Source organism: Caloenas nicobarica, chromosome 14 (assembly GCF_036013445.1).
Source record: "Caloenas nicobarica isolate bCalNic1 chromosome 14, bCalNic1.hap1, whole genome shotgun sequence".
In the NCBI taxonomy this organism is placed as follows: Eukaryota; Metazoa; Chordata; class Aves; order Columbiformes; family Columbidae; genus Caloenas; species Caloenas nicobarica.
This window is the reverse complement of record NC_088258.1, coordinates 8,691,707-8,714,902: the sequence shown is the minus strand read 5'-3', so window position 1 is coordinate 8,714,902 and position 23,196 is coordinate 8,691,707. Positions and strand designations below refer to the sequence as shown.

General features: G+C 39.7%; 1 protein-coding gene across 5 annotated transcripts in view; it reads left to right on the top strand.

The window, feature by feature from the left end:
• Positions 1-23,196, top strand: part of CRAMP1 (cramped chromatin regulator homolog 1) — a 45,596-nt gene that overhangs the window by 7,287 nt on the left and 15,113 nt on the right. For 3 of the 5 annotated variants that reach the window (XM_065644763.1, XM_065644762.1, XM_065644759.1), the window contains exons 3-11: positions 3,185-3,378; positions 3,858-4,011; positions 6,103-6,186; positions 9,115-9,163; positions 14,257-14,342; positions 14,909-15,032; positions 16,217-16,298; positions 17,341-18,606; positions 20,740-20,917. In XM_065644763.1, the coding sequence (XP_065500835.1) occupies positions 3,185-3,378; positions 3,858-4,011; positions 6,103-6,186; positions 9,115-9,163; positions 14,257-14,342; positions 14,909-15,032; positions 16,217-16,298; positions 17,341-18,606; positions 20,740-20,917 (2,217 nt within the window). Of the gene's footprint in view, positions 1-3,184; positions 3,379-3,857; positions 4,012-6,102; positions 6,187-9,114; positions 9,164-14,256; positions 14,343-14,908; positions 15,033-16,216; positions 16,299-17,340; positions 18,607-20,739; positions 20,918-23,196 lie in introns of those variants that run through there. The other 2 variants (XM_065644760.1, XM_065644764.1) reach the window with 2 other exon arrangements.

The window sequence follows — 23,196 nt, the reverse complement described above, 5'->3', positions numbered from 1 at the left end:
TCAGAGATAAATGAAGACCTAATACTGGGGCATATAAATGGGTAGGGATCACTGGATAAAAGGAATGAATAATTTTCTCTGAAACATTGGTGTTTGGATCCATGATTTTGTTGGGGGTTGTAGTTCAAATCTAACTACAGAAACCTGATGTCTTTGCAGACCGTGGGTTGAAAGCTGAGTGAAGATGCTGAGAACTTACACGTCCAAACTCGCTGTTTTGTACTTGGGGTGCAGATGCTGGTGCTCCACTGTGGTTGGAGTGAAGGGAGGGAATTGTCATGGCTGTTCTTGTGAGGGAGGCTGGTCCAGTGGTTGGGCGATGCAGGATAAGTGGACAGAGTGAGAATGACCATGTTGCCTTTGTCTTGTCTGCAGCATCCTCCTTTTATCAATGATTTTACTTAGAACACGCACATAAGCAGATTGTTAGAGCAAACCTCCTTGCTTGCTCCAACCTCCTTGCTCGCTCCAGCAGCTCTGCTGCAGGAATGGTTTGACGACCTCGATGGACCTTTTTGTTTTCATGTGTTGCTTAAATTGTAAATAATCTATTGTTGGGAATTAGTGATCATCATCATCTATCATTAGGGAGAGGATGAAAACTTGATAGCTGTTTTGTATGTTACAAGAATCTCATACAGTAAGATTGAAAGACTGAATTTATTTATTATTTATTAATTTAATGATGTATGACTACTGTTTTGCCTTTTATCCTGAATTGGTTTCTAATACCATGTTGTAGAATATACTGCATTACATTGTCTTAGCAAGATCCAATAAACTCTTAAGAGTGGATTGTGGTAACCCAATGATAAATATTACTGTCCACAGTAGTAAGGAAGTTTTTGCAGAGGGATGACATAGGAAACTCCTTTATTCCTAGAAGTAAGGCACCTCTGGAGAGGTGACGGGATATTAGAGTTTTTAGATCTTTATATACATCATATACTCTAAACAATTGTCTGGATAGTAATTTATTTGTGTTTAAAACAAGACAGACTGTGATAAACTTCCCAGGACTACAGTTTCTCTTGTAGAATAGTAAATATATAGGAAGGAACAAAAGAGCAATTATGAGCTACTTTGTAGAAGTTGAATCAGTGGAGCCCTTAGCATAGAACTGTTCTGTTCATTTCATCTTTTACATACAGTTAAGAGGAAATCTACTGAACTTTCTAGTCTTACTAGAATCTAAAGTCCTTTCTGATACTTTTGCTTCTTACACTTTTTAATAATGAAAATTTCGTGTGTACTAAGTGTACTGTACAATCTTTAGAAAATCCTTGATAAGATCTCAACTTCAGGGAGCTCACTTCAGGTTTTTACTTATTTGAGTATGTATACAGTGATGTAAAAAAAAAAAAAAACCAAAACAACCAACCCACCAAACCCCAAAACCCGCAAACATAAAACAGCCACCCAACAAATAAACAAACAAACTCCCCAAGCCCCACATTCGTGGTTCCTCTAAATGATTTCCCAGAAAGTGGAAGGTCTGTGATCAGAATAGTCAATGTGATCAGAATAGATCAGAATGGAGTAGAAACCCGTAGCTGTCTTTTGATAAAGAACGTCTTCTGCACTGGGAACTAGTAGCAACGGGAAATTGTAGATTGAGACTGAGGACCGATGTGTTTTAATTCCCTTTTATTGACCAAAGATTTTAAGCATGACGATCTGTATTTCTTTACCATGCAAATTGTGATATTCCAGTCTCACATTTGCAGAATAAAGCAGCGATTATGTGTCTTAAAATTGTTGGTTTTCTTCTCAGCCATCTGTTAAAGTACTCAGGTTTTTGTAATGGTTTCATTTTTTTAGAGGATTTACCTTCACAGTACCAGAATTAAATTGCTTAACTTTCAATTATTTTATCAGTGGCTGATGAAGGCTTTAGGAAATAGAGCAGCTGTTTATTTGAGAAGTTAAGTGCATTTCCTTCTATATGTCCAGTTCTTTTTCATATTTTGCCTTACGTGCTTCCCTGTGGTGGCAGTAGTTTTCTTTGAAAGGATCAAATAATCATTCCTAGAAATAAAAGGAACATTAACCTTAAAATGGTCACAATATCATATTTTTTATTGAGTAAATATTTATGCAGCAAAAAATGTACTTTCATGCATCTTACTCTCTTCCAGATTTGGTTTCAAGTGTTCTCTGTTACTTGAACAGCTTCTTTGGGTTTTGGGGCAATACGATTTTGCCATCCAAAGAAATTACTTTCAAATTCCAACTGAATAGTTACAGATAAGATTTACATATAAGTCTTTCAAATCTCTAAAGCATAGTAAGCCTATCACAGTCGATTCTTCTGATACTCTTTAAAATTATATTAGGATTATCGAACGGGGATATCCTAATTCTTGATTGAGCTATATATATGTATGTAGATATATTAAAAACTGACTCTTTCAGGTAAACAAACTGCTTCGTGTAATGGAATTTTAAAATATAACTGGACTTTTAAAGCCTAAATATGAAAGAGAGAGTGCGAATGTGTCTAAAAGTTTGGCAAACTAGTTGAGACTGCAGTATTGTACAAGTTGGACTTATAAGCAAACAAACTAAAGCAAGCCAATTTATCATAAAGTAAAACACAAAACATAACGCACAGTAACTGGACAAATGGAAACGGTAATAAGCATTCTTTATAATGAGCAATGTATGTTTAATGTTAAGAGGCTTCTGTTTTATTAAGTATGCTACTGCATTAGTAAGAGCAGTTAAATCTTAAATAATACTTCCTAGCAAAATTGACGAGAATATGTTTTGGAAATGTAAGTTACTGAGAATGGTTACGTTTTTATGGAAAAAATGGAGTGCACTTTTGGAAAGTCTCCCTGGTTTCTGGATTAACATTCTAATCATCTGTTACAGTGTCAAACCAAGCATGAGATTCAGTTTGATTTCTATTGTGAATAAACCAGAGATTTAAGATTAGTTTGTAACATTTTTACCAATTAAAATGTCTTTGAGAGACTAATCATTTTGGAGGTGACTCTGAGATTTTATGTCTTTAAAAAAGACATTGTTATTTGCCTATGTATTTTGGGTGAAATATCTTGGAAAAAACCTGACATAAATGGGAGTGCTGAAGAAGGAGGAAATTCCGAGTTGCTCACTTACCTCTATCCATGAATCCTGCCGTTGGTTTGATGTTCACTCTGGTCATGGTTTTTTGCAGCAGCAGATAATGGAGGGACTGCATCTGGTGGCGCATCAGGAATTCCTCCCAGCAATCCTGCTGGGAATTCCAAGTCAGCAGCACGGAACCTGGGCTCCTCAGCCGGAGAGAAGGAGGAAGGAAAGAAGGTCAGACGGCAGTGGGAGTCGTGGAGCACAGAGGACAAAAATACTTTCTTCGAGGGACTGTATGAGGTATGTGTAGAAGCAAATAACAAGCTTAGATGGCTTTGTTTAGTATCTGGATATTGCTAAAGAAGGCTGATTCAGTTGAAATTTACATAAGCAAAATACATATGTACACGTGCATTTATTAGTCTGTGCATATATGTCTCTACAGTTGGCTATAAACCAGCTGTCAGTCAAAGCCACCGTGCAAAAGTGTCAAGCTTTTTTTTGTTGTTTTGAAATACACAGCAAATATTCGAGTTTTGTTAATGAATGTTTATAACAATTTAAATTATTTTTCAATTATGGTTCTTTATACATAAAATTAAATTTTCCTCTTTTGAACTCTAAGGATTTTATAGGAATTGGCTGGTTTTAAAGGGACACACAGTGACCATTGAAATCTAATTTCCCACTAAGAACCCCAAAGTCCCTCGCGTTCTTCGAGTTGTCTTAAGATGTAAGTTTGGTTTTGAGTATTTGGATTTGTTTGATTTATTCTTCAGCATGGGAAGGACTTTGAAGCTATCCAGAACAACATTGCCCTGAAATACAAGAAGAAAGGCAAACCAGCAAGCATGGTGAAGAATAAGGAGCAGGTTCGCCATTTCTACTACCGCACCTGGCACAAGATCTCAAAGTACATTGACTTTGATAATGGTTAGTACAGAATGGAATGGGCTCAGTGCAGACCTCACAGTCTCGTGAGAGTTGGAGTTCTGCCTTTTAGTGCCGCCTTGGAGGGCAGGAATGGTGGAGATGAGAAAGTAAATACTGAACAGGATGTCTGTGAACGTGTTGTATTGAGGCTCATGGTTTTTTTTAAAAACTGGTATTTGTACCACTGCTTTTATGTCAATTCACCACACCATAATAAATGCCGATGTTACAGTTAATGCTGGGGAAAAGCCAGATTCAAGGAAACATTTTTGTAGTCTCAGGAACACACCTTTGAGGTCAGCTATCTAAAAGTTGGTCAGTCATGACTTCATCAAGCAAATTGACTCCAGCAGTACTTTGCACTTCTTGGGGAAGGCAGAAATAAATAGTCTGATACAAGTGCAAATGGTGAAATATTTGCTCGCGCTTTAAATAAACCTGCAGTTGGTTCAGTAGCCGAAGATCTATATTCTCCTCATTATTTTCATTCCTTCCTCAGCTTGTTAAATGAAAAGAATATTGGAAAGTCATATGAACTGCTAGTGGTGTTTTGTGACAATAATATTAATAGATGATCATTGATAATTGATTTTTATCAAATGTATACTATTCATTAACAGGCATCGAGAATTCAAGTCAGTTTTTGGGTAGCCTAATCTGAATAGCGGGTTAAAGAAATGTATTGCAGAGTGAACAGAATTTACTTAGACCGAGTTGTTTTGCCTTTTTTAAGGTATGGAGGATGTCAGTTGTCCCATTAGCTTGTTGATCAAGTAAAGACTCTAGGGCTTTCGTATCCTTATGATGCTATATTTATTCTAAGTTACATAAATCGTGACAATTTCATGGTCGTTGAATTTTCTGGTCTTTAAACAACTCTATTTAACATCAGCAAAAGTTTGGATAGTAAATTCATCTATATGATCTGTGGCCAGAGCCTCTCAAGTTAAAAATAACTCATTAATGAGAAATGGATATCACTAGAAAAAACCTGAAGGAATGCAATGATAGTGTACAATATAGCGTCTTTATGGAATTGGTTTGTTTGTTCCTTATGTTGGGTTATCTAAAGGACAAGTTACACATCTAAAACACCTGTCATAAGGTGTGGTTTTGAGTTCCTTTTTTGAAACAAGACAGCATTTTAAGATGAAACAAACCATTAGTATTATATTTAAAAACAAATGTTAGAGCAAACACAGTATGGAAGAACTTATAAAAAGGGGTAATGAAGGAAATTAATCTGTTTTCTGGATAACGTGAAGTTCTGTATCTATATGTACAAGGTCTGAAATCTCACTGGCTGAAGGAATTTAAGAATTGATGCAGTAGTTTGAGTAGCTTTAGTATTGGTAGAAATATGTGTGCCTGGACTTTGAGACTAAATGAGTCTGCGAGTCAGAGAACTGAATTTTTGATGAATAGGCAAGAATAAATATTATCATATGATCTGTAAAACACAAGATTGTCTTTTCATGATGTCATAGATATTTAGATCTATTAGCCATAATTATGTCCACATCATGTGTGTTAATGAAAAACGAGGAAACAAACCTTGCAAAGTTGAATAAAATGTGTGTAATTCTTCATATAAAAATGTAGATTCTAGAATTTGCATTAAATCTCTAAGGTGTATTTGTGTGCACAGATGACATTCTCTGTCTTCTGGAAAATTCAGACCTACTTATTAATTTTCATGTAAGAAAGAATTCTATATGCATTTTCTTCGGGGCATCTACATGTCTCCTTTAGAAACTGTAAACATTTAAGTGATTCTAGAGTTAGCTTTATTATGAATTAGCTGTATTTTGCATATTGAACTGTTGCATATTTGTTTAAATTCTGTGGAAGCTGCTTTCTTTTTTCTCTAATCTAAAAAGGTTGCATTTCCCAGATATTTAACTCACCGAAAGAAAATTGGTGAACACATCTCATTATAGTGTTTCTTGAAACAGAATTTAGTCTTCCTGCCGGTGAGGTGTTTGTCTCATAATTGAAAATACAAATAATCTCAGTGTTGAAATGAGTATCTGCAATGTTGCTGTATATGAGTGTCTGCTGGCTGCATCTCACACCTTTTCTACTTTTCAGTGTTTTCTCAAGGGCTGAAAAAATCATCCCTGGAGCTTTATGGCTTAATCTGCTATGGGGAACTAAGGAAGAAGATTGGGGGATGTGAGTATGAATGAATTAATATTATTTTTATATGGTAGAATCAGGGGTGTCTACCCTTGAAGTTGGCAACGTCTAGTACAGTTTCGCTTTGGAGTTATGTCGAATTTATATTCAATGTATTATATTGCAGTATTCTGTGATATTCTGTGAGACATATTTTTATTTTTAAATACTTTCTTAGGCTTTTGTATTAGTCCCTTTTTCTTTGACAGATTTCTTTAGCTTTTGCTATCTGTGGAATGCAGGGCATGTATTATAATACCCACAGATCGCAGGTAAATGTATACTCAGCTTGGATTATCTGTCTTGTTTTATTATTCTTGAAAACTAAGCAATTAAATGTGTGAATGATATCATCTGCACCCGCAATTATTTCTGCTTATGCAATCAAAATCTAGGATGGTGCATTTCTTTAAGTCATTCTCTAAAGCTTTACTTAGTGAACCCTGAAGATGAAAAAGCATTACAAGTCATCATCAGAAATGACAACTGTACTGGGCAACCAAGATGCGTTCTGACCTTGTTGATCCCAGAGGCTGGTTTTGTCTGTAAGGATGAGTGTAGACGGATGAGTATGTGCCATAGCAATGCTCCCCCATTTTCTGGAAGTTGATTAGTTTTATTAGCAAGAAATCTGAGCTTAGGCTTAGTACCATGTTAGTAGAATCACAGAATGGTTTGGGTTGGAAGGGACCTTCAAAGCTCATCCAGTCCAACCCCTGCCATGAGCAGGGACATGTTCACCCAAATCAGGTTGGTCAGAGCCCCGTTCAGCCTGGCCTGGGATGTCTCCAGGAATGGGACGTCCGCCACCTCTCTGGGCAACCTGGGCCAGGCTCTCACCACCCTCATTGTAAAAGGTGTCTTCCTTATGTTTAGTCTGAATTTTCCCCCTTTTAGTTTAAAACCATCACCCCTTGTCCTTCTGCAACAGTCCCTACTAAAAAATCTGTCCCCGTCATTCTTAGAAGCCCTCTTTAAGGCTGCAATAAGGTCTCCTTGGAGCCTTCTCTTCTCCAGCTGAACATCCCAACTCTCTCAGCCTGTCCTCACAGCAGAGCTGTTCCAGCCTCAGATCATTTCCGTGGCTCTTCTGGCCCCTCTCCAGCAGGTCCATGTCTGTCCTGTGCCGAGGACCCCAGAGCTGGACGCAGCACTGCGGGGTTCTCACCAGAGTGGAGCAGGGGGGGAATCACCTCCCTGGCTTGCTGGCCACGCTGCTTTTTGTGCAGCCTGGGATCCAGTTCGTGTGGCCTTTATGGCTTCCAGACGAGGGAGAGCTCTGCTGTGGCTGGCTTGGAGAACGGGCAGAGGAACATGCACTGTATGCACTGGGCCACGCACACATACCTTCTTATCAGTGTGGGTTTTTTCATCTGTTCTCAAGCTTTTTGTAGAGTTGGTGTTGTATCACAGTGCATATTCTACTTGTTTTGTTTAATTTGTAAGATGTGGGAAGTCATCAAAATGCTTTCTTCTTTGGCAAGTCATACTAGTTGCGAAGTAAAAGACAAAGCTTTAATGAGTGGATGTGTACAATTCCTAATAGAACCATGCTATTTTGGAAGATTTTTTTTGGTTGTTGTTGTATTGTTTCCTTACCTGTTGTAATGTGTCATGAACGCTGTTGTGATTGTTCATACTGACTTTATTCTGCTTGTTCAAAGATCTCCAATATATTAATTCATCTTGGAGAAGCAATTTTGAACTGTTTCATGACACAGAAGACGTAGAGGCAAGACAGGTTGCATTGTCAGTAGAAATGAGTGTTTCTTGCCTATATCTGTGTCTTGTCTTAAAAGCATAAACAGACCCTCCTTGCTATGGCTGGGAATAGGGTTTCACACAGTCACCATGGCAATGCGCGCATACTCTGTGCTTCTGTCTTTTTATAACTTGGGTACTTGGTTACGTATTTTACCCACTGCTACTTGGAAAAAATTATACTTTCCAAGACCAAATGGACTTAAGCTGCAGCTTCTACACCCAGTTTATGAGAGGTCTGCTCTGTAGCTGGTGAAAGTAGTTTCTTTCACTTTTATTTTTTTTTCTTTCCCTCTTGTACTATTCACTCCTGTCTTCTCAGAAATCAAGATGACTTATGTAGAGCTATTGAGATACAAAAACATGTCAGGAATACTTTCAGCATTTCCAGAGGGAGGTTAAATGTTCAGTAAATAAATGTGGACCTAACTATTGTAGGGAATATATTAAAAATCAAGGTACTGTAATGTCCATTTTAAAATGTGCTGTATAGAAGAAAAGTGTGGGTTATAAGTGTGTTTTATTATTTTTATTTACTTACTGCATTCAGCACTGTGAGGGCTTGATGCTCTTTCTCTGTGCTGTGCTGCCTTAGCAACAGAGATTGAGCAGGAAGATGAGGAAGCTTTTCTTTTTAATACTGCAGTGTCAGATTAATGCTCAGCAACCCAAGATGACTGTACCACCTAAACTAGGGTAGTTTAATCCATGAGTAAAATATGATTTTCATGGCAAAGACCATGTAAAGCTTGCACATTATGAAAATAGAAACTTTTAAGGAAGGGTATGTTCTAGCTCAGAATCATTTCGGTTAGAAGGGACCTTTAAGATCATTGAGTCCAACCATTAACCTAAACCATTTCCCTAAGCACCACGTCTACACATCTTTTAAAATCGTCCAGGGATGGTGACTCCACCACGTCACTGGGCAGCCTGTTCCAGTGCTTGACAACCCTTTCAATGAGTAAATGTTTCCTAATACCCTATCTAAACCTCCCCTGGTACAACTTGAGGCTGTTTCCTCTTGTGCTATCACTTGTTATTTGTGTACATTAATCCTGTATGAGAATAAAATAGCTTTGAAAAGCAAATAGGGTGCAGAAAAAGGTCGTGACTATATCACTTTAAATTCTAATTCGCTCTGTTATCCTATTTCGTTTAAAGGTATGGATGACAAGAACGCAGCTAAACTCAATGAGCTCATTCAAGCCGGGTAAGTAAGAACTTATTCCTGAAACTCTTAAAACTGGGTTGTTCAGCACCTTGATTGTTGAATTGGTCATCGAGTGTCTAGGGGGCATTTCTTATATTTTTAGAGCTGCAGTTTGACATTTTCCATCCTTAGTTTGTTTTGTATGGCTTTTTTTTCCCCTCCCCTTTTCCATGAAGCCATTAATTGTTACTAGAAAGAAATGATGGGTGAAATTTAAGAATATAATGACATGAGTTCTTTGCAGAAGTTACAGCATTATAACTGTGTTGATTCACTACAGGGAATATAAAATCATAGAACAGAATAATAGAATCGTTTAGTTTGGAAAAGACCTTTAAGATCATTGAGGCCAACCATTAACCTAATACTGCCAAGTCCACCACTAAACCATGTCCCTAGAGCCACGTCTAAACACCTTTTAAACCCCTCCAGGGATGGTGAATCCACCACTTCCCTGGGCAGCCTGTTCCAGTACCTGACAACCCTTTCCGTGAAGAAATTTCTCCTAATATCCAATCTAAACCTCCCCTGGTGCAACTCGAGGCCATTTCTTCTTGTCTTATCACTCGTTACTTGGGAGAAGAGACCAACCCCCTCCATGCTACAACCTCCTTTCAGGCAGTTGCAGACAGTGATAAGGTCTCCCCTCAGCCTCCTTTTCTCCAGGCTCGACCCCCCGGTTCCCTCGGCCGCTCCCATCACACTTGTGCTCCAGATCTTTCACCAGCTTGGTTCCCTTCTCTGAACTCACTCCAGCACCTCAAGGTCTCTCTTGTCATAAGAGGCCCAAAACTGAACCCAGGATTCCAGGTGTGGCCTCACCAGAGCCAAGTACAGGGGAAGAGTTGCTGCCCTGGTCCTGCTGGCCACACTGCTCCTGATACAAGCCAGGGTGCTCTTGACCTTCTTGGCTGCCTGGGCACACTGGTGGCTCATGTTCAGCCAGCTGTCAACCAACAACCCTAGGTTCTTTTCCTTGAAATTAGAAGAGAAATCGTGGTTTGGCTTGGGTTTTGTACAGTTAAAAAAAAATCTTAGCAGTGAATTTTTTCATGTAACAAAATTATTCTTAAGGGAAATTACTTTTTTAAATTGGAGTTATCAGTTAAAGTGGGCTTGGGGTGAGCGCTTTCTCCCTAGTGTCCTGAATATCTCTAGAGTTCATGATATACAGTCAGTTTGGTCTCTGTGTTGTACTGGAAAGCCTTTCTAATAGTGTGTCATCCAAATAGACTAAACCATAATAAGACTGACTTAGCGAGCTGTAGTGTCAGTCTAGCACTTTGCATGATTAAGACCTTAATTCTTCTAATTAGTTGTTAATGAGGGCTGATGATTTCTATGAAGTCTAGGTGTTCTGTTGTAGGCAGTCTCCTTTTTACTGTGCTTTTCTTTTAAATTAGTAGAACTATTCTTTTTTCCAGCCTCCCAGCAATGGATTTCAGTTAGGAAACTGCAGTCTCTAAAAATATCTAATTTTACATTAGTGTATAGAATAACATATTATCAGACGCTCCCTAGCCTGCTTGAAGCCCATCATACTTTATGAAAAAGGGAATTAGGGGAATTATTCCTGGCTTTCCAAGCAGAACACCTGAATCTAGAGAGCTGGGATGCTACTTCTAAAATGTATCTTAGGGAACAGTGAAAATAAGTGTCTATTGCTGTAGTTATGGAAGAGTGCTGTAGTGCCAGAGCGAAAACTTCTACGTGAAGTTTTTAATGTTGTTTTGTCAAATTCGTGTGTGTTCTGTGTCCCTTCATTTACTGAACAGTGTATTTTGCATGTTGACTTCTGAACTGTACCGTTCTCAATACTCGGGAAACACAGTAGTTCCTGCTCCTCTCTAAGTGCTATCAGCAGTTTTGCATTTGTTCTCTTTCCTCTAATATGATTTTCCTCATAGATTTTACTATTTATTCTAATATATTTTCTGTGACATGTTTTTCTCACTTTTTTCTGGCTTTTATCCTAGGTTTTGGCGTTGTTTTTTTTTTTTATTTTCTCCTCTATCTGCCATTTAAGCACAGATACAAATGCAGCCGGGAGTTGATGATGCTGATCCGTTGTTCATTTGTGAGCTGCTCTGTGGTGGTAACAGACCCGAGGTGCAGCTGAGCAGGTGGTAGACAAATTGATCAGGAAAAACCGCCAGGAAGCCTGACGCAATAACATGCTTTCTGACCAGCTACTTAGGCTCCTTAAGAGAAATAGAAAATACAGAAAATGAACAGCGGCGCTTTTCTTTTTCCTTCTTTTTCTTGATCAAAGTAGCTCAGCTGTTCTAGGTGGATCAAATGGCCTTTTGAGCATTTAGGCCCTTCTTTCAGTCACTGTCAAGTCATATGATGGAACAATTTCCACAAAGCTTGTCTGGTTTAGATAGTCGTATCAGTTAATTCAAGAAGAAATAATGTTTCTACCCACAAACCCCTTCTCACTTATACCCTTACGCTGTCAAAGCTACAATAGCAATAATAATAATGCTATTTCTGACTAGCTAAAATCAAAATGCAGGAGGAGAGTCTGAGCTTGCACAGGTAGTCAAAGGAATTTGCTGTCCTGAAGTAGTGTAAATTGGCAGTTGAGCAACCTGTTTCAAGGTGCATTCAGTTATTGGATTAATTTTCACTGGCTTTAGTGGATTTTGATTGAGGCTGTTAGGAAACCGTGTTTTCCGCTAGAACAGGAGGGAATATCTAGGCATGTCCTTACTAAGCAAGGAGATCATTAGAGCAGTTCTGATTGCTGTAATGCTGTAATTAACTCGTTGCAGGAGCAAGGAAGACAGTAATTTTGGCTTGTTCACGCAGCAGCATTGTTTTCCATACAACCGTTCTATCACATTCCCAGACTTCGTGTTTTCTAGCAGTTGGGTGCATTCGTGCATCGTATCATCTCAACAGGAGCTTTATAAAATGACTTACTGTGATGAACAGCATTAGTGGTAATGGAGTAAATGTAGCTTTCATTGAATCCCTGTAGTTAAAAGCAGAAGGGATTTGTTGTGAATCATGAGAATGTTGTTACTTTAACGTAAAACGATCTAACAGGAAGAGTGATTTCTAGGAGCTACAGTAAAAGTTGAAGAGGTTTAGTCCTCGGCTGTTTTTTCAGTTACTGTTCTTAGAGGAAATAATAAGCACTGGAGAGAGAAATGTAATATGTATCTAGCTTTTTATTTAGTGCAAATAAATTCTGTGAAATCCTTCAGGTTTTGCACCAGGCGCTTTTATATGAGGCTGCTGCTTCTGCTTGCTGGCTGAGACCAAAGTTTGGGCTTGTGGAAAAAAGCAGAGATTCTCCACCTAAAGGTTCAGACCCAAGAGGGAAGTTGTCAAAACACTGACCAGCTGAGTTTGAGAGCAGCAGAACTTGTAGTTGAGTTTCCTGTGTGTACATGGCAGTCCCCATTAACTTGACATAAGTGAGTTTGTGTTAATTCATACTGATCTTGTCCTCACTTGTATTGAAACTGAGTTTGTTTACACATTAAAAAAAAGAGGAGGGTGCTAGCTGCATGTGATTAAACTTATTTTCAGGAGATTTAGTTTCTAAAAAATGCTGATTTTCTGATAAAATCATACCTGCACTTTAATGACAAGAGGATATTTAACGTCATGCATGAATGCTCAGGTGTCCGTTGCAATGACCAGGAGGAAGTTTTACCTTCCGTCGTTACCTTATGTCGTTGACTAGATACCCACAAATGTTCCTATGTCTTCCTCCAAGAGTCTTTCCACTGGTAGAGATTGACCATTGCACTTGGTGGGACCCACTAGCTTCAAACAGTTCAAGTTGGGGTTAAGTTGAAAGAGGAGAAGTAACAACAATGCTTCTGTTACAGCAGCTGTAGTGTTGTCTGCTGTTGCAGATGTGGAATTAGGAAGCACTATTTAAAACCAGCCAAGTAGCTCTTGGGTCTTTTTAATTTTTTCTTAAGTAGCACTATTGCTAGGTTCTCCTCAGCAGTTGAGAGCCTTCTCTTCTTTTCACTGGTTGCGCCGTCACTACGTCTGTGTTGGGGCTCGTTAGAAGGAGTGAGTGCTGACTCGTTCCCTTGAGCTTCTGGCAGCTCAGTGCAAGTTGAGGAAATCTGCCCTTCCAGCCCTGGGATATTCTGAATCTGTAGAAGTTCACAGCTTAGGAAGTGAAACGTTTGAGCTGCTCTCCTCATCAGCTCCATCTTCTCAGGTCTGGCTTCACTTCTGCTGCCCTTTTGAGAATTTCTCCCTGAGCAGTGTAGACAAGTGCTGTTTCTGCCTGATGTTGTCATCTTATGAGCACAGGAAAAAATAAGAGCCTGCTGTAGGAGTATTCTTCATATTTTCTTTCATTTTACTTGCAAAGACTTGTGTTCAATCCTGCTGCTTCTATGCTACCTGATCCTTATTGCTTGAACTATTAGGTAGCAAATACTGCCAGGGGTGACTTTGGTCTCAGCGTGTGCCTCTTAAGTCTCTAAAAACAAAGCTTTGGGCTGATTGAGTGAAGAAATCAAATAATTCTACTGTGTGAAAACAAAAATGGTCTCTTGCTTTTAAGGATCTTTATAGTTGTTAATGTGGTATTAAAGCCAAAAGACAGTGAAACCATACTGTAAAAGTTACTTTGTTCAGATTCCCGTACAAGCTGTTAGAGCTCATTTCTGCAACAGATGTGGTGTTGATATTCCACAATGGAAGACTTTTCAAAAACTTTTGACTTTTTCTTCCCATAATTAAGAGGTAGGATTATAAAGAGGAGACTAAAGCAAAACCGCTCGTCTTTTATGAAGAAGCTATCTCTGAGAGTACTCTTCAACTGAAGTAACATAATTCTGGTCCGCTTTATAAAATAGCAATCCCTCCCTAAACAGACGGCCCAGTGTTGCATGAAAGTCTGGAAGAGAAGGGTCACAAGAGCAGCATTTCTATAATGAAAAGTAGGGTGATAGAAAAGATTGAAGGCTCTTGTGAATATGCACTGGAAACCCTTTTATTTCTTGTTCATTCCTATAGCCATGACTGTATTTGACTGTGTCCCTAATACATATGTATTCACAAACATTTGTTAATGGTACCTGTATGTACTTCTCTTTCAATGTATTCAGGGCTACGACTGTTCGTTACAAAGGCAGAAACCTTCGTATCAAAGCTCCGATGTGCAGGGCTTTGAAGAAACTCTGTGATCCAGATGGTAAGTGAGAGATGCTGGAATGTGAAAAGGTTTTAAGAGATGGTCAGAAGAATATGAGGGAGAGTAGGCCTGTGTTGATGGGCACATCACTGGCAGGGGGATGTGTGCTATTTCACATTTGTGTTGGTCACAGATATGTCTCTATTGTCTTACTTATCCTGTTTGCTTGTATAATCCCAATAACTTTGGGACCCACCCAGCTGTCTAAGTCTTGGAATATGTCACTAACTAAATTGAAAAGGAAATAGCTACACCAGGCAAGATCGCTACTGCTTTACGAGTTGTGCTTTCACTGTATGTGAAGTTTAATCCCTTGTGCCAGTGAATAAGCAGTAGTATGTTGTTTAGCATTGAGCATTTTAGACTTTTTTTTTTAGCTTCTCCAGTTCAGCTATGTGTGATTTTATTATTATTATTCTTCTTCCTCTTTCTTCCCCCACACAATAAGTATAATCAGTGCAGTTTAAAGGTCTGAAATACTGTACTTGTTCAAAGTTTCCTGAGCAGATAGTGTGCTGAGTTGTCCTTGCTTTGACCAATGCCCTTTGTGCTTCGTCTCCCTTCAGGCGTCAGTGATGAAGAGGACCAGAAACCAGTACGTCTTCCTCTCAAGGTCCCTGTGGAGTTGCAGCCACGAAATAATCATGCATGGGCTCGAGTACAGAGTCTTGCCCAGAACCCACGTCTTAGGTAATGAAGAACTGATTGTGGTGCTCAGAATAGAACAGGGAAATACATGAGCAGCATTCTACTATCTTCCTCTTTCTTCAGGGTTGTCTTTGCCAACTGGGCAGTTCGTCTTTGATAATGCAGTTTGCTTAAATGTACTTATTCTGAAGGCTGTGTCCAGACACAGTACATGATTGTTGTAAACATGAGGTGTCAGACTTGAAAATTGGATTGCTGTTGTTCTTTATGTCTTTTAGTTTGAGTAATCATAGAAACTACTAGAGTTGGAGATAAATATACTTTGTGCTACTTAAACACAGTTGTCAGAGAAGAGCGCACGTAAAATAGATGCAGCACTAGTTCCACTAAAATTTGTGTTGAATGTACCATGAAACAGAGGCACAGGAGAGAGAAGTAAAACAATGGCCAGAGGTGCCTGCACCAAGACTCTGAGCGTGTCAACTGCAACACAGTGATACTAGCAGAAAGGAAGGTATTTGTAGCTTAATCTCCTCCCTGCAAAATGTAGTTGGTGCTGTTGTTTCAGTGTCATCGATGGCTCCTCATCCTGGTACTTAGATCTAGTCCAAGACTGAGGGCAGAAAATGCAAGGCCTGTGTGATGTTGATTGTTCTTTCAAACAGAGTACTTAGGTCTAATGACCAGAGATCATGCAGAGAGGAGAATGAAGATTTTTAGCATTAGGTGTATTTTGTAAAATGCTTTGAGAGCAAAAAGTAAATGTTTGGGATTTTTTTCGTGCCCCTTTTTGTCTTTGCTTCAACCACATGAGCGACCACCTCATGTGGTAGCTTTGTGCCTTGCTTGCACTTTTGTCATTTAGCTAAATCATACCATCTTTTCCTGTCTTCTTCCATCTGGATAAACGAGTATCTTGAATCATGGCAATCAGATTTATCTGATAGGCTTTTAGGTCTTTCTTGTTTGTGAGTTATCTGGATTTTAAAGTTGCAGGATAACAGGTTTTTGTTTTCCTTTGTGTTTTTGTTTTCCTTTGTGTTTTTGTTTTCCTTTGTGTTTTTGTTTGTTTTTCTTAAAGCTTGGGGGTGGTAGGTTTGTTCTCTGTCCTTGCATCACAGAATGCCAGTTTTTTCCCTTAATTCCCACTCTAGCATCAAGGCTGTGATTTGAACTTGTGCTGACATTGTTTCTTTGTTCCCTTGCTTTGTTTATCTTACCTACAGGATGATTGTGGAGTTACATCGGAAGGTCTCCAGCCTCATTGAGTTCCTGAAGCAGAAGTGGACTCTCCATGAAGTGCGTATTGTATCCTTTTTCTGCTTAGTCTGTTCTGTATGCTGTGTCCCAGAAGCAATTCCCTTTCTATTCTGAGCTCATTTTTGCATCAGAAATGTGATTCTACCTCAAATTTACCAGCCTGTGCTTAGTAAAGGTAGAGGTTAGTATCTCAGCATCACTAACAGAGCCTTTCTTGGGAAATCCCATAATATTCCACTTTCACCTCAACATTTCTCTACTATGTTGCCCTGAAAACCTGGTTAGTAATAAGTGAAGCTCCACGCCTTTATTTAGTTTCCTAAACAGTGACTTACTCTGTTTTGTTATAGATGGGCAAAATCCATGGAAACCTGGATAATAACTGATGATTTTGTTTCCAATTTCAGCAAAGAGATTAAGGCCAGATCTTTCTACTTGCTTCATGCAGTTTCACTGAATGAAGGCTTAAGCTTCTTGTCTGGGTAGCTGCTACTACCTGTTGTGTATCTATGTGCTGTCTGAGCCATACAACATTGGAGACATCCCTCCCTCTGAACTTTGATCCCTGGGGTAGAAGGATTTGTGAGTTAACAGCAGTTCTGTTCTCCTGTTGACTGGTTTGCTATATCCTTTCTTAGTCCTCTAATTCAGGGGTTTCTGTTTAATTTGTGAGCCTGGAAGAAGTAGCAGCATAGCACTTGAAACTTAGAAGGATGTCAAAACATAAAAGATGGAGGTTACTGCACAGAACAAGGAGTCTGTTTTGCTATGCAGTGACATTGGGGTTTTTTGCTTGGTTTTGTTGAGGTTTGTTAGTTAGTTGGGTTTTTTTACAATTACAGTGGTATGTGAAGCAGAGTTGAGTCATTTTGTCTGAAACAGAGATTTAGTTTGTGCTTGTAGCAGGTCTTCTTGTAGTCCTTATCACCACAAAAGGAGTTTATTTCTGATCATGGAGTCTTCATACCTGTGCTGAATAGAGAACGTGTCCTTGATCAGCTACTTTTTTTTTGGACTTGCAAAATAGGCTGCAAGGTGCTTGTTTGGAAGGGTCAGATGATTGTTGTATTCTTTGACACATCTTTTTTAGCGTAAAACACTAGAAGAACAGCAGCTTCAAGACTCCAGAGACTCGGAAACAAGAGGCAGCTTCTCAGAGGAGAAAGTGATGCTCCATCTCTTTCCAGGAGAGAACTGTACACTCACTCCGCTGCCTGGGGTAGCCAGAGTGGTCCACTCGAAGGCTTTCTGCACAGTGCATTGGCAGGAAACTGGCAAATGCAAACAAAACACAAAAGAGTCTCATTTACTACCCCCTGCGCAGATCCTGGGCATACAGAGTGGTCAGGGGACAGCTAGGGGACAGCTGAAATACATGCGGGGAACAGAAGGTAAAGGTCTTGGAAGGGCAGAGAGCACTACAGAGTCAAGCAGAATCTCTCAGCCCACAGCTGAAGTTTCTGCAAGCACTGAAGATGGCCCCCCAGAGCCTGGCCTGTTGGAAGGAGCAGCCTTGAGTCTTAGCATCACTAATTCTCTCCAAAAACCACCTTCTGGACTTCAAGATCCAGGAGGGAACCATGAGAAACTGAGCTCAGTGGCCTTCTGTGTGGAGGGCAGGGAGGCCCTGGGTAGTGACCAAGCAACTGTGCTACCGTCGTGCAGCACCGCTTGTGCTTGCAGTAAGATACCTGATGTGGAGGAACTGTCTCTGCTCGATCCATTCCCACGGTACATGAAGTCCTGTCAGGACCTGATTGTCCCAGAGAAATGTTCTTGCACAGACAAACTGCCTGGGAAAGACTCTACTCCAGCATCTGGTGATACTTCTCCTGTGGCTTTTCCAAGTGGGAGGAGCACAGAGACATCTGACTCCTGTTCACAGCTGCCGAGAGGTGGTGTGGCTTCGCCCAGCAGTGGCCCATCCAGATACGAAACTCAGGCTAGCCACAGCCAGGGCCAGCAGCTTGATGCTTGTACCAAGGATATAACAGACGCAGTAACGGAGGATTCTCAAGAGAAGCTGGGCTCCTCATTTCCACCTCCACCTCAGGGACAATCTAGTACAAAGTCTCTCAAGGATGACCCAAGCCGGCTCTCTCAACAGGTTAGAGAAGAAGGATGGAGTCTACGAACTTCTGAGAGCCTCACGCTGGCTGAAGTCTACCTCATGATGGGCAAACCGAACAAGTTGCAGCTGGAATATGACTGGTTGGCTGTCTTGGAGCCAGAAACCCAAGATGCAAGGGAGCATACATCTGAATCAAGTGCTGTTCCTGCATGTACCACCCTTCACAAGCAGAGACTCCTAAACTGCCTTTTAAAACTCATCTCTACTGAGGTCAATCCCAAACCAGTAAGTAGCTCTTGTTCATGCTCCAGTTGCTAAACTCTTATTTCATCTGGGGAATAATTGCCCTGTCCTGTTTTCATAGTAAATCAACGACCAGCCTTGTCAAGATCTTGGAGATACCAGTGGTTTAGTTTTTTGTTGTGTTTTTTGTTGTTGTGGGTTTTGGGGTTTTGTTTTTGTGTGTGGTTTGTTTTGTTTTGGTTTTTTTAGGTTTTGGGGTTTTTTTTAAAGGCAACAACACAACCTGACTTGTTACAGAGTGGGTTTTCTTTTCCTCGGTATGCTGCATTTGCTTTTTACAATATATTTTTGTTTCTGCTTTGCTGTGAGTCTCAGTTGTATTACAGTGAACATTTAATGTGAGTATGGAAAAGGGTAGTCGTAAGGTTAGGTTAGGTGGATGCCTTCTATTCTCTCTCACATTCATAGAACAGCCCAGGTTGGAAGTGACCTTGGCAGATCATCTGGTCCAACCTTTTGTGGGAAGTGGAGCCTGGGTGACAAAGGGAGCCCAGATGAGATTAATATTCTACATGAAAACTGCAACCTTTAATTTCCAGTGTTTATGTAATTCAAGTAACACTAAGTGTAAGTGTGAAAAGCATTTATTTCTTTGTGATCGCATAGCAAATATAGCTGTGCCTGCCACAGTGATTTTTGTAAAAGTTGCCAGGCTCTAGAATAGTTTTAACAGACCCAGAAAAAGATCTTCCTTAGGCAGACGACAGGGAATGAACTTGCTTTCCTTCTCATGCACTGTAACCAACGTTTAAGACCTGTCCCTGTGCTAACTGGGCAGCCCTTTCCACCTAGTGCAACCAGTTAAAACTTAGTAAAACATCCTTTTAAAGACCAAAAAGACACTGAATCCAACTGATCTGACTGAATTCCTGTGATGGAGATAAGGTAAGTTAGATATCATTTGCATCATATTGTGGCATAAGATGCAAATATCTCACTATTCCTAAACACACATAGTTCTTTGATCTTTCTTTGTTGGTGCAGACTTAACCACCCCACCCCTGAAGCTCCTTTTGATCCTGATTTTATAGACATAGAATGCAGGATTTAAAAAATGTAAAACCATCTTTGCTTAGATACAGCTCCAGATATAGACTTTGTTTAAATTATAAAGGCTTTTGGTCTGACATCTCACAGATACGTGACAGTGTCTCCTCTTTTAGCATCTACTTCTGGTGACACATGACAGCCAGGGATGACACTATTAAACAATCACAAACTAGAAAAAAGGACATCTCCTTAGGCTTTGGGGGGGAGGGATAGAATAGGGGAGGGGAAAAACAGCGGTTTCTATTTGCAAGTGTTTTCCTGTCACTTTAGCACTCTTAGTGTCTTAATCAGAGTAGCTTAGTGCTTCTGAAAAACAATGGAGCTCTTTCAGATATTTACCGTATCATACATTCCAATAAAAAGAAGTAACATAACCAGTCACCCACCGGTTTGGGTGGTAATTTTATGCCTGTGGTTGCACACAGATTCCTTAAAAGGGGAGCATTTTCTGAAAAAGTGTTTAAACAACTTAATAACTGAATAGGCATGGAAAATTAGTAAAGCACCTTGCCATGTGCCTCTCGTTATTGCTGTTCTACAGTATGAAATAGGAGAAAGGATGGAAAAAATACAAAACTATTGGTCTCTACTTGATTAGAATTAAGAGCAAAATGTTTTTGTCCAAGTGTACTTCCAACCAGAGGAATTAGAATTTATGAAAATTGGTTTTGCACTGAATTAAAAACAAGACCTTTTCCATTATTGTGACAGATCTGTCTCTTTACCTTTTTTTTTTTTTTTTTTTCTTTTTTTGTTCTTTTTTCTTCTTTTTATCCTGGGGTGGTCCAGCGCACTGTGTGAAGCTTGTTGAGTGTTAACCCAATAATAACATAAATTCATGATCTTGAACTGATGACATTTAACACTGCTAAATGCACAGGAAGGGACTTTCTGCTGCCCACCACACACATGCACACACAGAGGTATTGGTTAGATTACTTAAAAGTATTATAGTATGTCAGGTTTGTCTTTTTTTTTTTTTTTTAGCTTCCTAAGTAGCATGAGTTTAACAATATATTTGTTGTAACAGTACCCAATGCTTACTTAATGTGTCTGCATTTCTAGACGCCCGAGATGAGCTCTGTTGCCACATCACCTATAAAGCCTGTGCAAGAGGAGCAGTCGCTGACTCCTCCAGGAAAGGTCATTGCCATCAGCACCAGGAGTCCAGGCTGTGCACGAAATCAATCTGCCCTTCGCAACAACAAGACTTTTTCTCCCGGTGCTGCATCCAGCTCCTCAGGTGAGTGTTCGTACAAATCCATTTCAAGAGGTCAGACCGTGGGTACCTCGTACCATGAGGAACACATCCCAGTAATGTACCACCGGGAGAATGAGTGTTCTTACTCTTAAGAACTTAACTGTTTAAGAATATTGGTGTGTGATAATTTGCTTTAGAGTTGTCCTAAATTCAATATTTCCTTGAATCCTGCAAAACAAGGCATGTCAATAGTATAGTTGACAATGCAGAAGAGCTCTCGTCACTCCTGCAGAAGATGCTGGTGTTCGTTACAGGGTAGGATATCTCCAGGGAGCGGAGGCTTACAGAGCAGGAGAGTAAATATGTGATGTAAGGTTTGTTGATAAAATAATTACTGAAAATTTTATTTGCCATTCTGCCATCATAAAATATGGAATGGTTATGAATTACCTTCTAATAGAAGGTGCAGCTGCTATAACTTGTGAGCTCTAGCCATGCAGACCCAAAATTTCAGTTCTGTTCTCCAGTCCAGTTGCATTCGCCAGCAAGTGTTTTATGACTTCAGAAAGTCTGTGAAGGTGTCAGGGTTATTGGGAATGATTGTGATTCTTATGCTGTCCTTTTCAAACCCATGCTGTAAGAAGCAATGGACCATGAGCAATTTAACCAATGATGTAAAACATACTTGATGCTCTGTGTGGTTTTCGTTTTAAAATGACATAGCAATTTAATCTTTGTCTAGAGCTTCACTGCTTCATTGCAGACAAGGGCATACTTACTTAAATATGTAGTAAAAATCCAATAATTTAATAGATCAAACAGATAAACTGTTACACTTCAGTGAGATACAGAGGCTTGAAGGACATACTTTTAAAATCAGACGTGCAAGTAGAATCAAACTTCCTTAGTTTGCAACATTCATTTTGATGAGATTGTACTTCATGCTCCCCTAATGCCTTGAAAATCCTTCTTGAAGCATTTTAAGGAAGATCCTCCTCTGCGCAGGATCCCAGACAGAAACAGCAACAAGATAACAATACTTTGTATCTGATCCCCTGAAAACAGACACCTGTTCTGTTTACATAGAGCTTCATTGATTCAAAAACAAATACAATTGTCCATGTTACTCTTTGATTCACATCACGGAATTGCAAATAGGGCTCTGCAGCACTAGGGTTTAACATATTATAATGAAGCGCATAGTCTTGAGAGCAATGTCAGGACTGAAAAATACAGACTCAGTATTCCTGCTTTTGTGCAATGCTGAAGAGACTGAAGTTGACTTCAGCAGAGCTGTTTGGCTGGAGCAAAGGAGCAGTAAAAGCATGTTTCAATACAACTTTCTACTTAATTAATTAGTTTCGCTTCCAAGCATTCTGCCTGGGGTAATACACTGGGCTTGGGCCTCAGGTAGTGGCATTCCATGGGTCACACAGATACCTGAGCAAGTATATCTTCACCCTGAGTTGTGTTGTTTTCGTAGACAAACTGAATGCCTTTTATCAGCCCTGATCAGGGTGTTCTGGATCTAGAACAGGATTGCTTGTGGTCTGGATTGCAGCCTTCAGTATACAGTAATTATCAAGCTGCTTTGTATCCTCACACACAGTGCTATTAAATGACTGCAGCACTTTGGCTGTCAGAAAGCAAACAGCTAGGTTACTTTTGGTGGTGAGACTTCTAGGTGTGTTCTCTTATAGACTTTGGTCTTGAGTCCGTCTAGGTGCTAACTGCTTTTTGGTTTTCATCTTTTGTGGTTTTTTAATTAAAGATAAATTGATTTGGCCTTCTCAGTAGAAAATAAAGGTTAGAAGATGGTGCATATCCGCTCCAGAAGAACTGAAAGGGTTGGGAAACGGACAGTTCCACAAAAGCCACACAGCCTGCTGGAGAAACAAAAAAGAGGGTAAAAAGAATTGCGCAGAGAGATTTAGAAAAAGTGAAGTGACAGCTGTAATGCAACATCACCTATAGTGCTTAAAATATTACTATGTAATTACAGTTGCATCTCTTTATTGTTTTTTTAAAAGATATTACTGTGCATATTACCTTCAACAATTCTCTCTAACTCCTGGCCAGGCAAGAGGCACAAATGTATATGTTGTTCTGCATTTAATTCATCCTTTGGAAAAGTAGCAGAATCTAGAGCAGCAGGGTGGAGGTGGCAATTTCGTCTTTTAAACAGGAGGAGAATAAAACCTGCAGGTTTATTTGTTAGGTAAATACAGTTTGATGTTCTCAAAACACTTCCCGACTACTGTTGTGTGTACCCATCTCTGCATTGGGGTGGCCCAGGCAGGTGCCTCCTGCCTCCCAGCCGA